The sequence below is a fragment of the Telopea speciosissima genome, chromosome 8 (genome assembly GCF_018873765.1).
Source record: "Telopea speciosissima isolate NSW1024214 ecotype Mountain lineage chromosome 8, Tspe_v1, whole genome shotgun sequence".
Lineage (NCBI taxonomy): Eukaryota > Viridiplantae > Streptophyta > Magnoliopsida > Proteales > Proteaceae > Telopea > Telopea speciosissima.
This window is the reverse complement of record NC_057923.1, coordinates 51,611,267-51,628,633: the sequence shown is the minus strand read 5'-3', so window position 1 is coordinate 51,628,633 and position 17,367 is coordinate 51,611,267. Positions and strand designations below refer to the sequence as shown.

Here is a 17,367-nt window from a genome sequence, read left to right as displayed (position 1 = left end):
CCCAAAATCATCACTTTTATTTTATGGAAAACCAGACACCAAAACTTCATTTCGAACAGACCATCTCAAATCAAGGTGAGCTGTCTCATAGACACGTCACAATTCCCAAAATCATCACTTTTATTTTATGGAAAACCAGACACCAAAACTTCATTTCGAACAGACCATCTCAAATCAAGGTGAGCTGTCTCATAGACACGTCACAATTCCCAAAATCATCACTTTTATTTTATGGAAAACCAGACACCAAAACTTCATTTCGAACAGACCATCTCAAATCAAGAGTTATGTCATGCCAAATGTTTAACTATCTCAGCGGAAAGAAGCCAACCTTTTCCACTTTTATTGTATATTGCCCGTATGCTGAAGAAATTTGGAGAGAGGTCTTGAGCTCTACAGGTTTTGTTCAGGCTTCTCTAGAGGAATTTCACACTATCCAAATATGCAGTTCTTAATAAATGCAAAGAAAGGGAAAAGATTGCAGTTGTTGATTCCAGGGGCTAAAAATGATTACCTTCAAGAATTATGCTGCACCACCTTGTGTGGTCATTCAAAAGTCAAAGCTAAGCTGATAGGTTGGGCCTCCACCTGTGTTGAGTTTGGAGGTATGACTGATACATGGAAAGCATACAGCACCTTCTTCGTATGGTAGGTGCTCAGTTCTGTCCTTGTAGGCTGGGTTTTTTGTATAGCTTTGTTGTTTCTTGTGGCCCTGCAAAGTCCACTGGGCCTTCTCTTTTCCCAATTAATAAAATTTCTTAGCCTTCTTCCCCGTGGTGCTTGCTGGGACCCTCCTTCCCCCTCCCCCCTCATCTGGTCAACTCTCCCAAATATCCACAGATCTTCTCCAAGAAGGGGTGACAGGGTTCTTTGTAATGCTTCCCATTCAGGCATATTCAGTTTGAAGTCTGCTTGGAACCTTATCAGAACTAGTGGTGAAGTTGTCATCTGGCGCAAGGTAGTTTGGTTCCCAAGCTGCATCCCTCGCCATAGCTTCACCCTTTGGCGTGCTCTACGTTGTTGTCTTCCCACGCAGGTTTTCCTTATTAGAAGGCACATTCCTTTGTCCCCCCGCTGTATTCTTTGTTGGAATGGGCTAGAAGATGTAGATCACCTCACCTGTTCTTCAGCTGCCCACTCTCCTCAAAGATTTGGACCTGGCTTCTCACCGATTGCTGGCCAGTTCGTCGACGAATTCTCCCCTTCCATAGAGAATGGATTTGGGTTGACATGACTTTTGCAGATTCCTTTGTATGTGACCGAGTGGGTAAACTTGCTTTCATTGCTGCTATTCATTACATTTGGCTTGAGCACAACTAATGAAGTGTTGAAGATTGGTTCGGTTCGGTTTTCTTCTGGTTTGGTACTCTTGGTAAAGTGTGTAATGTAACTAGGTACATTGGAGTGTCTAGATTCATTATGGTATTCTCCACCGCATATTTTGTCTGTTGTTGATGGTTATGTTGGGTTTATTCGAAACGACGACTTTTTTAAACCTGCTGATGTTGCTGGTGATTGGTGTGCTTGAGTTGATATTGTTACCAGAATGAAGTTCTCTGTGTTCACTGGCATCTGACTGCTATATGCATTCAAGACTGGTGCTGATTTAATATCCATTCTTGTTGTTCCAAGCTGGAACCTTGGATATGTATACTCCAGCTTGAGGGGGTGTGCTAAGATCTGTGTCACGATAAGGGGGTTTGTCCCTATCGTGATTAGTTGTTATCTTTATCATTAGTTTTATTATTTCCTAGTTAGGCAACTTAAGACTTGGACTTCTATTTCCATTACAACAAGGACTTCTAGTCCTTCTCTAATTGTAATTAAGCTTTACATATATATATATATATGCGATGAGGACTGCCAAAGATCATCGATTGTTAGTTTCTTTAGCAGTCTCCCTTCTTCTCTCCCATTGTTCTCTTCTCTTTCTTCTTTCTTCTATTGCAGTTACTGGTTGCAGCTTCTGGTTTGTTACATCTATTAATCCCTTGAGAAGATTCACTAATGATTTAAGTAACGGGGTAAAGGAAGGTTAATGAATTCCTGGATCATATTTGAACAACTGCATATGCCATTTTTGTAGTTAAATTACTTGTAACCATTTTGATGAACGAACAAATAATTATAAATAAAATGAGAAGAAATAACTGACACCATAGATTTCAGTGCTTCAACTTACCAAGAAAAAGACAATCCTTCCTGGAAGGTAGCCACTGATATTGTTCACCTGAATCAACAGACAAGATTTCTCAATATACCTAGGATCAAAGATAGTCAGGGGAAAAAGACAGCAGATGGAATATGTAATTGGAAATATAATGACTGATGCAAACACCTATATGATGAGTTTCACTCTAAAGCAATAAACATTGCCCTCCCACCTCCCCCTCACCCCCCACACCAAAGAAAAAAGAAAGAAGAAGAAAATACAATATAAGGGAAAGCTTAGGTATTAAAAGAATTCATGTCATAAACAAGTAGCTTAAATTAACATACTAAAGAGAGAATCAATTAAAAGTTTATTGATGAACACTTCCAAAAGCAGAAAATTCCTCATATAAAATAATGAATCGATTCAAAGAACATTATTTTCTGTCCAAAAGTCGGAGTGTTTGATAGACAAATATAAAGCTAATGACATATAGAAATAGATAATTAACTATCTCAAAGAATGTAAGCGACGCGCTGCGTCGATGCTCGAAAGGGTTGACAAGTACGCAAGGAATCTCGTACAATGGACAAGTGTGAGTAAAGAAACTAGTCCAAAAGCATAGGATTAGATTAGCATCTTGGAACATTGGATCCCTAACCGGTAAGAACCTAGAGTTGATAGATGTTATGAGAAGAAGAAGGATTAATATTACCCAGAAATTAAATGGGCTTTGTAGAAGAAGTTCACCAGCAGCTGCCTAGTGCAGTTGGTGAGCCATAGTGTGCTTCATGCCCATGCTCACCAGGAGGTCTCAAGTTCGAGTCTCCTGGCTGGTACCTTCCGCCCCCCTAAAAAAAAAAATAAATGTCCTTAACCTTCTGACTGACATTAGAATGCTTGCTTCCAAACCAGTAGATACTCCCATGGACACCCATCAAAAACTTGGGTCCATTGAGAGAGGATTTTTCAGATGTTCATCAGTATAGAAGATTAGTTGGCAAATTTATTTATCTTACTGTCACTCGCCCAGATATATCCTTTGTCATTGAAGTTATTAGTCAATTTATGCAGTGTCCAAAGAAAATTCATTCGGATGTTGCTTGTCGTGTGTTGTGATATCTGAAAAGTGCTCCTGGTAAAGGTCTTATTTATCAACCTAATCGGAATGCTAATCAGGTTGGGTTTTCTGATGCTGATTGGGCTGGTGCTGATGGTGATAGGCATTCTACTACTAGTTTTTTTTTTTTTTTCTTCAGAAAAGAGAAATTTTATTGAAAATATAAAAGGGGGCAAACAAGCCTATGACAGAATACTGGCAAAGAAAGCTAAAGCTTACAAAGGGGGACTCAGTCCCAAACCATATTGGCGAGGGCTTCAAGCCACTCGCTTACCCGAGAGAAATAATAAAACAAGGCTACAGGGGATCTGCGAGGCGCACCGAGGGGGTCCTTGTCCAATTTGATCGTCGGGGGATCTCAGCATATACACCAGGCCGATCAAAAGCCACACGAGCCAAAAGAGCCTCCTCCTCTAGTGAAAAGGGAGATGCAGTCTCCCTTTCAACCAGAGGTTTTTCTACCATTGTGTCCACAACTTTAACACCAAGCTTTGCCTTCTTTTGACGTCGAGTTCTACCAATAACTGGAGTTGCCATACGCATAGTACTAAAACTCGCGAAATTTCGGTCGAGATATCGAATATTTCGAGTATCTCGACCTGTCCGAAACGAAACTCAAGTCCGAAATGAAAAAATGCAATATTTTGAATATTTTGGAAATTTCGATGAAATTTCGGTCATCTCGTTTCGGAAATTTCGGAAATCTCGGTAATTTCGGTCATCTCGTTTCGAAAATTTCGGAAATCTCGGACATTTTTGGCATTTTACACCCACAGAAAAATACCATATTTCGACCGAGATTTCGACGAAATTTCAGTATCTCGGAAATTTCGGTCAGACCGAAACACCGAAACGAAACGAGATTTAGTACCATGGCCATACGGCAACCCACACGACCACCTCGAGGGGCATTCCTACGGCCATCACGATTTTTCCGACCCAACACCTGAGTCCACCCGCCTTGCACCTCCTCTTGATCAGATTGGTCACAACCCGACCCATGAGAATCCAATCTTTGAACTGATTCTACCTCATTAAAATTAGACTCCCCAACCTCAACGTCTCTCCTCTCAAGCCCTCCACCAACTGCAAAATCCGGCACCCCTGAAAAAGCCGGCGAGTTCTCCATTCCTCCACCAAAGGTAGGATGAGAAGAAGGTGGCCTAATGGAATCAACTACAAGAACTTCTCCAACATTTAAAAATGTATCCTTATCTTTCCCACTTTGCGTCAAATTGGGAGATTGAGGAGAAATTGAATTCTCACCAAGAGTTATACCATTATAAGAGTTCTCCCTCCCTTGAATAGCTGCGACCAAATTGGAAACAACAATCCCCTCATGACCAGCTGGCGCCTTAGAATTAGGAGAAAATGAATTCAAGCCTTGTGAGAGAGATTTTCTGGCCGATCCACCCATCGAGTTGGACTTCGAGTTACCTGAGTTAACTCCATCTTCTCCAACGTAGATAGCACCAGGGATTGACGCCTCTCTATCCTTCTCTTGTTGATGAAGTTCATCCATCCTCTTCTGACGACAAAGGGAGCTTTGATGTCCCAACCTTCTACAATACCCACACCTTTGCAGTCCATCCTCATAAATCACCTTCTGAGTGAAACAAAATTCCTTGGTAGAACCAGGTTCAAATCATTCTACCTGAACCTCTTCAACACGAGTCAAGAATCTCCTGCGTCTATCTCAACAAGCACTCTAGCAAAATGGCAGCAGACCTCTGCCGGCACGACGATCAAGAGCTACGTGCCCGCCCACGCCTCGCCATGGACAAGCACGTTTTCATGCCAATATTCGAGAGACAGATCTGGGAACCTCACCCAAACGAGCTTGGTAAGGACCTGCTGCTCATGTATATTAAATCAGGCTTCCAACGCTGGAACCTGATAGCCTGATCATTGAAGCGCACAAGGCTACGTCTCCAAACCTCCGCCATATCTCCTTCAAAAGAGAATTGGAAAATCACAAATCCCTTCCCCAATGGATGCATGATTACCCCTTGTTTGAGATTCCACTTCACTTTCGCCTCCTTTCTCAAATCATCCAACGATGCAAGGCAAAAATTAACCCTCCCAATAAGAGCAAATCGAAAGCGATTACGATTCTCTTCATAGTCCTTCTGCGGGATTCGAATACGAGTAATATTGCCTGCATGAATGGGCTCTGGCAGAGCATCAATATCAGGCCACACATGACCTCCAACCGCCTTGGCATAGGACTGAGGCGCCGCCATTGCAGCACCATGCACAACCCTAGCACCACCCACTACAGAAGAGGTAATTGACAGTTGAAAACATTGAACAACCTTACTTAGGTCCTGACCACATTCTACTACTAGTTATGGTACCTTTGTGGGTGGTAATTTGGTCACCTGGAAAAGAAAGAAACAAACGACCGTTGCTCGGTCGAGTGCTAAAGCTAAATATCGAGCGATGGCACATAGTACAGCTGAATTGATGTGAGTAAAATCCTTGCTCCAGGAATTGGGCTTTCCCATCACTCTACCTATGCAGATGTTTTGTGATAATCAAGCCGCTATCTATATTGCAAGTAATCCTGTCTTTCATGAGAGGACCAAGCACATTGAGGTTGATTGTCACTTTGTTCGGGATGTCGTTATGAAGAAGTCGATTGCTACTCCGTTTGTCTCTACTACCAATCAACTTGATGATATGTTTACAAAGGCGTTGTTTGGACCTGCTTTTCGTCGAAGTTGTTCCAAGCTGGGTCTAGGTGATTTGTGTGCTCCAGCTTGAGGGGGAGTGTTGATGTATATCGAGATCATAGGTAGAAGCGAATATCTCGATTAGAATATTCCATAATTCTAATTGGGATTCCACTCCTCCTCCTGTGTCTCTTCCATTTTATGTTATGTTTCCTAGTCCTAGTTGGAGTCCCTAGTTCTAGTCCTAGTTCTATTTCTAATTTATTTTCTATTTTCTTATTGTAATGTGGAAAATATTAGGAATTATTTAGGTATGGAGACATGCTTTTCTACCAATATTGGGATAAGGAATACCATATATTTAAGTTTAGGGCTATCTACCTACGTAAATATTTAAATCTATTTCACTTTAACATTGATCTAGGCAGGGATAACATGCAGTTAATAAGCCCACAAAAGTAAAATAGAAATGCATTCGTGGTCTAAACAGAAGCCAACCAGCAACAAATTCGTCAACCTCCCAGATTAAATACCTAGGATTTACATTTGATCCCATTACAACCAAATACATTAAAAATAAAAGCCACAACCAGAAAACATTAAAACATAGGCCTTTTAAGAAATCGAAGACTCCAATCCTTTGCTAGCCATGCTTCCTGTTGAGAATGGGCCCTTGTGCCGTGGTGGTACAAGGGTAGTTGTTGAATAATGTAAACCAGAATACCGTGGGGGTATTCTGGTAATTTGGGTGCTTTATTTTATGTTTTAATGTTGTTTTATGATCTGCCTAGCTATGTCAGCTATGGCAGGGTTATTTTAGTCATGTATTTTTGTTATTGAGATTTATAAATAAAGGGGCTTGGCTGATCATATTCGATCATTCAAGCATTCTCAGAATTCAGGTTTTGTTAACATGGTATCAAAGCTTCTTCTCTGATCTAGGGTTTTCAAAAACTCTCCCCTCTCCATCGATTCCTTCTCTTCCCTTCTTTTCATCGATTTCCTCTCTCTCCTTTCGCTTTGTTTGGTTCTCTCAACCCTTCAAGGGCAGCACTAATGAGGTGATCCAATTATGGTTCGAGTGCTGCCCTCCAATCCACCTCAGTTTTAATGACCTAAAAGTAGATCGATAGCTGCTGCAATTTATCTTTCTGTGATTTGGACTGCTTCAACCTTTTTTGGAAATCGATCTCACAACTCTTGGAAGATCGATTACTTCTTTTGGAGCATCATTGACAGGGCTTCAGACAGCATCTATCATACTTGGATTATTATCAATTGAAGACCTCAAAGCTTCAGCCCCTTTTTCCTCCTTATCGATCTCAACTGTCAGGGTTTTACAAAACCCTGACACCTTATCGATTTGGATTTTTTGGCTGCTGTTTGGGGAGGTTTTTTTGTGGGTTAATTCCCTACTCATACTGCTGCAATCGACCACTGTTTCACACCAATTGCTGCAGTTTTTTTTCTGCAGATCAGAATTTTAGAATTCAAAATCGATTTCAGCCTGGCAAGGTTTTTTTGAAGATCAGTTTTTTGTTCACCTCAAGGTTCAATATCTGTCTAGCTGACCTATGGGTGACTCAGAGATAACCTCGGCTACTTCTGGAGGAGATCAGACCAGGCATGACTTCCTTCCTTATGCTGCAGCCATCAAGCTTGATGGTACCAACTATCTAATTTGGGCCAGATCATTATCCCTGACTGTGGCTGGTAGGAGACTCACTGGCCATCTTACTGGTACCACCAAACAGCCCACTGAAGAAGGTGCTTCTCGTACTAAATGGGCTGCCAATGATGCAATGGTGATGTCATTTGTTCTGACCTCCATGACCACTAACCTCTCTAGTCAGTATCTTCTCCTTGACACTGCTACTCAGATATGGACTGCTGTCAAGGGTACTTATGGTCGTTCAGGGAGTGGTGCTCAAGTGTATGCGATCAGGAAAAATCTTCAAAACACTACTCAGAAGGAGATGACAGTCACTAAGTACTATGTTGCCCTCAAGTGTTTATGGCAGCAACTGGATCACTATGCTCGGTTTCAGCCTACCACTGCTGCTGATATCACTGCTTACTACACATATGTAGATCAGTTTAGGGCCTATGACTTTCTGGCTGGACTCAATGATGAGTATGATCCTATTCGGGTGCAGGTTCTTGGTCGGGTTCCTTTCCCCACTTTGGAGGAAACTTTTTCCTATGTACACAGTGAAGAGACAAGGAGGGCTGCTATGATGATTACTCCTAAGGTTGACAGATCAGCCTTACAGACTGCTGGTTCCACTACTGACACTTCTGCTGATAATGTTGCTGCTACTGCTACTGCTACTGCTAAAGAGCCTGTGAAGTGTGATCATTGCCATAAACCATATCACACTAAGGCTCAGTGTTGGAAACTTCATGGGAAGCCTGCTGATTTTGAGAGAAAACGTGATCGTCCTAAACCTAAAAACAAAGCACATCACACTGAAAGTGTAGCTCCAGCTCCCACTACTGACATCAGTTTCTCCCAGGAAGAACTTCAAGCTCTCTGGCGTCTGTTGAACACATCTGCTGCCCCCACTACATCTGCTGCCAATTCAGGTTCCTTCTTTGCCCATACAAGTATTTCCTTTGCTGGTCATTGTGCATCAGTAGTTTCCACTCCTTGGATTATAGACTTTGGAGGTACTGATTACATGACGGGCTCCTCCAGTCTTTTTAACACATACTTTCCTGCTTCTGGTAAGGACAAAGTTAAAATTGCTGATGGGTCCCTCTCCTCTATATCTGGGAAAGGGTCCATTGGCTGTTCCCCTTCCTTGACATTATCTTTTGTGTTGCATATTCCCAAGTTTACTACTAACCTTCTCTCCATTAGTAGTATCACCAAATCTTTGAATTGTAAAGTGACCTTCTATCCTACTCATTGTGTTTTTCAGGAACTGGACTCGGGGAAGACGATTGGATTGGGTAAAGTGCATGGCGGATTATACCTGCTTGATGGAGATCTTACATCTACTCAGGCATCACCTTCGAGGCTTTGTTCCCCAGCATCACTCTCTTCTGAATTACACATATGGCACTCTAGACTAGGACATCCCCCTTTAGGTACTCTATCTACTTTATTTCCAGCATCAAGTAATTCATGTAATAAAGAAGATTTTTTTTGTGAGCCTGTCTTGGCCAAACAGACACGTTCAAATTATCCAACTTCTAATAAAAGATCATCTTCTTTATTTCATGTTGTTCATTCTGATGTGTGGGGTCCTAGTAGAAAAGTTTCACTTTCGGGTCATCGATGGTATGTCACCTTTATTGATTGCTATTCTAGGTTCACTTGGGTCTATCTTATGCACAATAAATGTGAGGTTTTTTCTTGTTTCCAACACTTCCACAAGCTGGTTCAAACTCAATTTAATGCCACTGTTCAGACTTTAAAGAGTGATAATGGGGGAGAGTATATGGAAGGTCAGTTCCAACAATACTTGGCTGCCCATGGCATCCTCCATCAGACCAGTTGTGTTGATACTCCAGCCCAAAATGGAGTGGCTGAGAGGAAGAATCGCCACCTCTTGGAGGTAGCTCGTGCTCTTTTGTTTGCCCGTAATGTCCCTTCCGTTTATTGGGGGGATGCTGTTCTTACTGCAGCATATTTAATTAATAGGCTGCCCAGTTGGGTCCTTAACTCTAGACCCCCTGTTAAGCTATTACTTGGCTCTTCCTCCTTTGTTGTTCCCCCCAAGGTTTTTGGCTGCGTTTGCTATGCTAAGGATACTAGGTCCCCGGGCAAACTTGAACCACGTAGTCTTCGGTGTATTTTCTTAGGATACTCTGCCACACAGAAGGGGTACAAGGGCTATCACCCTCCATCCCGCTGGACTTTTGTCAGTATAGATGTCGTGTTTCATGAGAGTGTCCTACTATGTGTCCCCACATCTTCAGGGGGAGAGTATTAGCAAAGATGTGTTGACTTTAGACTCACCTCCTCCACTCCAGTTGGTTCATGATGGGGCTGAATCTGTTCAGTCTACTTCTTCTGTTCAGCCTCCTTCTAGTCCTCCTCCTCTTCCTCCCCCTGAGTCAGGGGGAGAGGTTCCTGTACAGGGGGAGCAAACCACACCAGCCCAGAATCCTGTCCAGAGGACCATTAGTGAATTTCAGAAGAGGATTAATGCTAACAATACGAAGACCTATGCAAGGAAACATAAACAGGTTCAATCAACTGTTGCTCCCGTACCCATCTAATTGCCGAACTTGGATCCAGAACCTGCCTCTCCACCTGGTAATGTTCCTTCTCCTGAGTTACCTATTGCCCTTCGCAAAGGTGTCAGGACTTCTACCGTTTCTTCTCTAGTTTTTCCTTTTCTTCTCAGGATTCCTAACACTTCCTATCAAACTTATGCAAGATCTATATGCTACCAGGACATGGGTGCAGGTGTCGGAGTCCAACATAGACAACATGGGAGATGCAGAATTCCAGCAAAAAGAGATAGTGGGTGTCACTTTAGTCTTGGCAAAGTCCAAAAATAGGATTTGGGGGTCTTCGGGGAATAATTTTTTTTTTAAATAATATTTAGCCATTTTGACAAGCCCAAGTGGGAAACTACCAAGGCAAGTGCCATAATTCTTTACATGAGGAGTAGCAGTGTAAATACTTACATGATATAATGGCAGTAAGGTCATATAATAAGCATATTAATTGTGTTATCTGAGGACATAATTATAAGAACATCTATAGGTCTAATAAATTCATTTTAAGAGGTTTGAGACTTTGGGTATTTGAGATAAGAGCAGCAGCGACTTGCGGAGATCTTTCGCAGTGAAAACCAGTGGAGACTTGCAGCCATGGACTTGGTTCACGGTATCAGTGATGGTACCAGTCACCACCGATACCAATACGGCCAATACCGTCACCGAATGTATTGGCACCAAAATCGATATGTATCGGGCCATCGGCTGTAACAGGCCAATACAGGATCAAAAACCCATTTTTAATCAAAAACAACTAGATCCGTACCGTATCGGCCGATCCATATTGGTCAGGTACCGGTATTGGTAAAACCATACTTGCAGCAGCAAAAAGGGAAGTACAGGAGACTTGCAATGGCAATCAGGTACTTATGTCTTTCTTCTTCCTCCTCTTTTTCTTTCCCTTTTTTTCAACGACCGGGTGCCTTGATGACAAAGCAACCAGAAAACCCGAGCATGAAGGCAATGCCTTGACTACTATGCACACCCCCTTCATCTGCAACATCCCCCTCATCTTCTCTGTAGAAAATCCTCCTTGCTTCTGCATTTCTTCTCATTTTCATAACTTGCCCCTGCACGTGGGCACTCGCATGGACACATGATTCGGCAGGGAAAGTGCCATTCCTAGTGAAATTGTCACTTCTGTAGTATCTCAAAACACTTTGACATAAAATGTTTACTACCTATTGCAACCTCACTAAAGTCAATTTCATTAGTATGATAAGATTGAATCAATGTAATAATAATTACAACCAAAACATCACACTGATCATAAACCGGACTACCGGCTTCAGTCCATACAAGAAAAAATCATTAAAATCCAAGCTGATACAGCAACAAAGAAATCTAGAGCAAGAAATACCAAGGGAAACATTTCTGATAAAAGCCAGATCACATGCAGATTGACAATGTCTAAATACAGATGAAGAGAAAAAAATTTCCTTTGGAGGGAGGCATGCCAAACTTACTTGTATCTGACCACCTTGTCCACTAGCCATATCAATCATCTTTATGTACGACCCTTCTTCCACTGGTTCATATGCCTGGCAAAAAATGTTCATTTTAGAGCTAGTGCACATGAACCTAAACCTCACAAAGCACAAACATGCAGCCGTGTCACCAGGACACAACATTACAAGGGGCCTACAAAATGCCATCAACAGGACACTACATGATACCTTGTGAAAAAATAAAAAATGCCTTGACACACATTATTCTGGGATCAGCAATTGCAATGGGCACTTGACATATTTGAGAAGGTACCAAAGAAAAGCTGGGGGAGGTGTCTATTTTATAATCATATACAAAGAGTTTCAGACTCTTGGTGTCCTTTGGAAAACCCCAATTCTCCTGCTGAACATTTAGTCCTTTGTCCCCCTCTCCCCCCCCCCCCCCCGGTTGGGATGCTGGGCATCAGACCTCAGTCACATTCATAAAGTCAAGTACTGTGCCATTTTAGCTACAAACCCAATTTCTAATCCTTAAGCCAATCATGTCACTTAATCCAATGATGACAATGTTACATAATTAGGATTTGACACTCTTCATGATGTGTATTCAATGGCCCAGATATCTTTTGAAACTTAGACACTTAAATCCCATAAGCAATCAATGTTACACTGATGAAGAGTGTAAGGCAAGCACCTTCTTATAATTTGCCAGTCGTGCTTTGAAGTCTCGCAGTCCAGCTTCAAAATCTGGCCTGCAAAGCAAAACCAAAAGCTTTCGTCACAATTCTGTTAAGATAAGCATGTGATGCAGAACCAGCTTTATGTTCAAAGAATTAAATCAATTGAGAATCTATTATCCAAGAAGAAAAAAAGTTATGCACCATACTCACTCTTCAGCATAATCAGGACTTTGTTGAATTTTAAGGCGTATATTTCTTTCAATAATGTGCTCATCGTTGCATATTGTCTCCAAAAATATAATCTGTATGGGAAATTACAACATGTAATCAGTTCAAAGAACTATACAGGCGTATATGCTCTATTTCCATGCCAGTTCAAAAACTTTTTTTTTTAAATAAGTTCAAAAAAATTTAATAGGCACATTTATGAATTATGAGATCCTTCCATACAAAAGACTGGATTTATTAAAACAAAAAAATTTTAAAATCTTGAATCTGATTACTGCAATTTTCAATTAAAAAATTTAATCAACTCATAAAGCAAAAGAGATAAAATGAATGCCTAGAGCCCTACACACTGTTGAATTTTTTACGGAGCCATCTGTTTAAAGACTTTTTTTTCTGTAAGTTTGTGATTTAAATGTTAACTGAATCAAGCTTCCAAAATGCATGCTGTATGACAATAAAAGCCTCTATTTTTTTTTCTTTTCTTTTTTTCTGTTTAATAAAAATCAACATAAGTCGGAAGTCAACATAATGGATTCACCAACACTCTAGTAGAATTACTACAACCAACAAGGCTTTGAAAAAGAAGAAGAAAAAGAATGAGGAGTTAATTAATCTCCTGTCCATGTCTGAAAAAACTGATTAACTTTTATAACCTGGTACACAATAGCTTCATAAAAGTAAAACAAACTAAATAATATAGATTTTGCAACTTTTCCAAACTTAGTGATTTCTTGTTTATCGTTTGCACTTCCTCCATAACTGTCTTTTGTTGGCAAAGTTTTCTTTGTAAAACCAATTCAACCATGCATTATGTACTTCCAATATTCCTCTCAAAGTATGGCCATGCCTCAATTAACTCATAAGTTGCCATACCTGTTAAAGTTTTCCTTTTTCTCCAAAAAACTGATGATAATTACTGTGAAGTTCATCAAAGAACAACCAAAACCAATTGTATAATCATAACAACTGACTCCAAAGTCCTTTTTCCATAACATAATGCATGCTGTTACAAGAATATGATATAAGAGATGGTTATATCATACATAAGGTTGATTATGTTGAATATCTCAATTTCAACCCTTAAAATCTGGTGGATACACAGCCTGATTATGCCATGTTGACTGCTGAGCCTCTTGGTAGACCATGGGTCCACCTGGCAGCCATCTTACATAACATAACACCCTTGAAAATTTCTGAGCAGAATATGCTACCTTGCATTTCCCTTCAGCCATCTTCATTAGCATATTCCTCCGTGCCTTGGTACTGTTTGTAGCATCAAATATTCCAACCTACAACTCAATTAGAGCAACTAAGAACAAAAGGATTACAATAATCACCAAAAATTTAAAAATAATATTACTTTACCTGGCCACCTTCTTGCATCCAGGATATCATATCATCCATTGCCAAAGCTGCTACCTACCGGCATTTGATATATTAAGACTATGTGCAAGGCAGAAAATGTTAATCAAGTATAAGTATTCAAACCTACAGCAAGTCAGCAATCACCTAAGGCCCTTAAGTAAAGCCAAACCAAACTTAGTGTTTAAAAAAAATTAAAGGAATCTCCAAGGAACAAGTAGATCCTTTGGGAAAAAAATATACATCATCTGAAATTATAGGGGGAGTGGAAATCCTGTAACTAACCAAAATTGAAAGGGGCTCTTTGGTAGCTAAATAGGAAAAGGATACAAAAGAGATTTGCATTTTTTTCTTGGATGAATAAAAAAATCATTACCAAAGGAAAGAAAAAAGGGGGGAGGGAGAGGGAACATACAAGCACGAGCCAAAAACAAGGCCCTGCCAAAAAAGGCAAGGACAAACAAAAGAGGACAAGAGCTTCAACAAAATTAGCACACTAAAGAAAAACACCTGGCCTTCAAAGAACAATCAAAGCCATCCTCAACGAAGCCACTCTATCCCGGATCCGTGGCCACGCGATAGAGGGCATGATCTCTAATAACCAAGCTCAGAGGCAAAACCTTTTCCGGGCAGGGAAGGGAATAGGCAATGCAGGGACGGATCTTGGGGAAAGGAGGGGAGCTGGGGTTACGACGGCAAAAGACACGAAGGGGTGGGGGGGCTTTAGACTGGGGAACAGAGGGGTTAGAACAAGAAGGAGCTGGCCCATGAGGCCCAGCTAGGTCACCCAAAAGAAATGTGCGGTGGGCTGGGCGAGAGAGGGAATGGGCAAGGAGATAGAAGCACCCACAGGGTTTGCGTTAGGGGAGGGTAAGACTGGGGAAAGGGAAGATCGAGGGTTCAGAAAAGGCTTCATTAGCCCTTTGAGAAAGGAGGTAATCCCCAGGCTCAAAGGGAAAGATGTTGAATAATGTGTACCAGAATACCGTGGGGGTATTCTGGTCTTTTTGGTATTTTATTTATGTACTTTTGAACAAGGGTAGAATTGTAATTAGGGCTGACACTGTTCACATGAACAGTGTCATGAACTGTGTCATGAATAGTGTTTTCCTTTGTAATCTCTATCATTTATTTTGGGTGAATAAATATATTACTGTAGAACAGATTTGAATTAGGTTAATGCTTGGATGATTAGTTCATCCCGAGTACATTGTATTTATAACTATAATGAAATAGTAAAAATAATTACATAAGCAATGTGGGATTAAACCACATAAGAAACTAACAACTAATAAAGGAAAAAAGTCCAGAATACCCCCACGGTATTCTGGCCCAATATAACTAACACTCCCCCTCAAGTTGGAGCATATATATCATGCATGCCCAACTTGACTAAGATAGGATGAAACAGCTTGCTACTCAATCCCTTAGTGAACACATCAGCTAGTTGATCAGAAGACTTCACAAAGGGAACACAAACGAGGCCAGCTTCAAGCTTCTCTTTAATGAAATGTCGGTCAACCTCCACATGTTTCGTGCGATCATGCTGGATAGGGTTATGAGCAATACTAATGGCCGCTTTATTGTCACAATAAAGCATCATTGGAAGATGGACAGCAACACCAATATCCTGCAATAACCCTCTAAGCCACAGAAGTTCACAAATTCCTTGTGCCATTATGCGGAATTCGGCTTCAGCACTAGACCTTGCCACAACATTCTGCTTTTTGCTCCGCCATGTGACAAGGTTTCCACCCACAAAAGAATAGTAGCCAGAGATAGATTTCCTGTCAGGAGAACCAGCCCAATCGACATCAGTATAGGCTTCAACCTTTAAGTGACCACTGGCAAATAGAAGAATTCCCTTTCCTGGAGCAGACTTCAAGTACCTCAAAATACGACGGACCGCATCCATATGAGAGGAATATGGATCATGCTTGAACTGACTCACCAAACTCACAGCAACTGCAATGTCAGGGCGTGTGTGGGAAAGGTAGATTAGTTTGCCTACTAACTGCTGATAGGCACCCTTGTCAACCGGCTCACCCTCTTTCTCCCTAAATTTTGTAGTAGCTTCCATAGGAGTATCTGAAGGATGACAGCCAAGTAGCCCTCTCTCAATCAATAGATCAAGGACATATTTTCTTTGAGAAAGAAAGATGCCCTTTGAAGATCGAGCAACTTCTATCCCTAGAAAATATTTTAGGGGACCAAGATCTTTGACCTCAAACTCACGGCCAAGAAGAATTTTCAAATCCCTGATTGCAGCATCATCATTACCAGTGATCACAATATCATCCACATAGACTACGAGAAGAGTAACCTTGTCACCAAGTCATCTGATAAACAAAGTGTGATCAGCATTGCTCTGCTTGTAACCTGCTGAAATCATAGCCTTATGAAATCTGCCAAACCAGGCCCTGGGTGACTACTTCAAGTCATAAAGGGCACGCTTCAATTTACAAACCTTGCCCTTAGTCCTGTCATCAAAGAAACCAGGTGGAATGTCCATATATATCTCCTCCTCAAGCTCCCCATGGAGAAAGGCATTTTTGACATCTAACTGCTGAAGATCCCACCCAAGATTTACAACACAAGATAATAACACCCTGACAGTGTTGAGCTTTGCCACTGGTGCAAAGGTCTCCTGATAGTCAACTCCATAAGTCTGAGTGAACCCCTTTGCAACCAAACGTGCCTTGTACCTGTCCACCGAACCATCAGCCTTCTGTTTAACTACGAAGACCCATCTACAGCCCACTGGTTTTTTCCCTGGAGGAAGAGCCACAAGATCCCACGTATTATTTTTGTGTAATGCTCTCATTTCTTCCAACATTGCTGTCTTCCACTTTCCATCAGTAGATGCTTCCTGCCAATTTCTAGGAACCGAAACAGAGGAAAGAGAAGATACAAATGCACGAAAAGAGGGAGAAAGATAGTTATACGAAACAAAATGAGATATGGGATGTAAAGTGCAAGTCCTAGTACCTTTGCGAAGTGCAATAGGTAGGTCGGAAGGAGATGGATTACCAGGAGATGTAGGATCTGTGCCTTGAGCCGGCAATTGGATGGGTACTAGTGCTATAGTGGGATGCAACTGCCCTCTTGTGGACCTTCCCCTTGTATAGGTGATCATGTTGGATTTATCAATTCTCTTCTGAAATTCACCAATAGTTCTCTGGACCGGAGTCTGCTCCCCCTGAGTAGGAATATTAACAACACTATTTTCTATGGTCTCCCCCTGTAAAGGATTCCCATTAGGTGAGGGAGGAACAGCCAGAGGTTGTTGGGAGGTCTCTAAAGTAGGATGGGCAGCATCCAAGGGTGGATGGGAAGCATCCAAAAGGGGCTGGACAGCAGCCGTGGGTGGTAAAGAGGGTTGGGCAGCCAGAGGCTCCTCAGGTAGAGGAATCTCGAAAGCCACATCTTCACCAACACTCTCCCCCTGAAGAGGTGGCGAAGAATA

At 41.5% G+C, this 17,367-nt stretch overlaps 1 protein-coding gene across 3 annotated transcripts in view; it reads right to left on the bottom strand.

Annotated features, from left to right (window-relative positions):
- The window catches only part of LOC122671707 (6-phosphofructo-2-kinase/fructose-2,6-bisphosphatase-like), a 146,557-nt gene that overhangs the window by 37,492 nt on the left and 91,698 nt on the right, over positions 1-17,367 (bottom strand). For all 3 annotated transcript variants that reach the window (XM_043869087.1, XM_043869088.1, XM_043869089.1), the window contains exons 10-15: positions 13,905-13,958; positions 13,751-13,828; positions 12,522-12,613; positions 12,326-12,383; positions 11,650-11,724; positions 2,183-2,230 (exon numbers count right to left, since the gene is read on the bottom strand). In XM_043869087.1, coding sequence (XP_043725022.1) covers positions 2,183-2,230; positions 11,650-11,724; positions 12,326-12,383; positions 12,522-12,613; positions 13,751-13,828; positions 13,905-13,958 — 405 coding nt within the window. The remainder of the gene's footprint in view (positions 1-2,182; positions 2,231-11,649; positions 11,725-12,325; positions 12,384-12,521; positions 12,614-13,750; positions 13,829-13,904; positions 13,959-17,367) is intronic.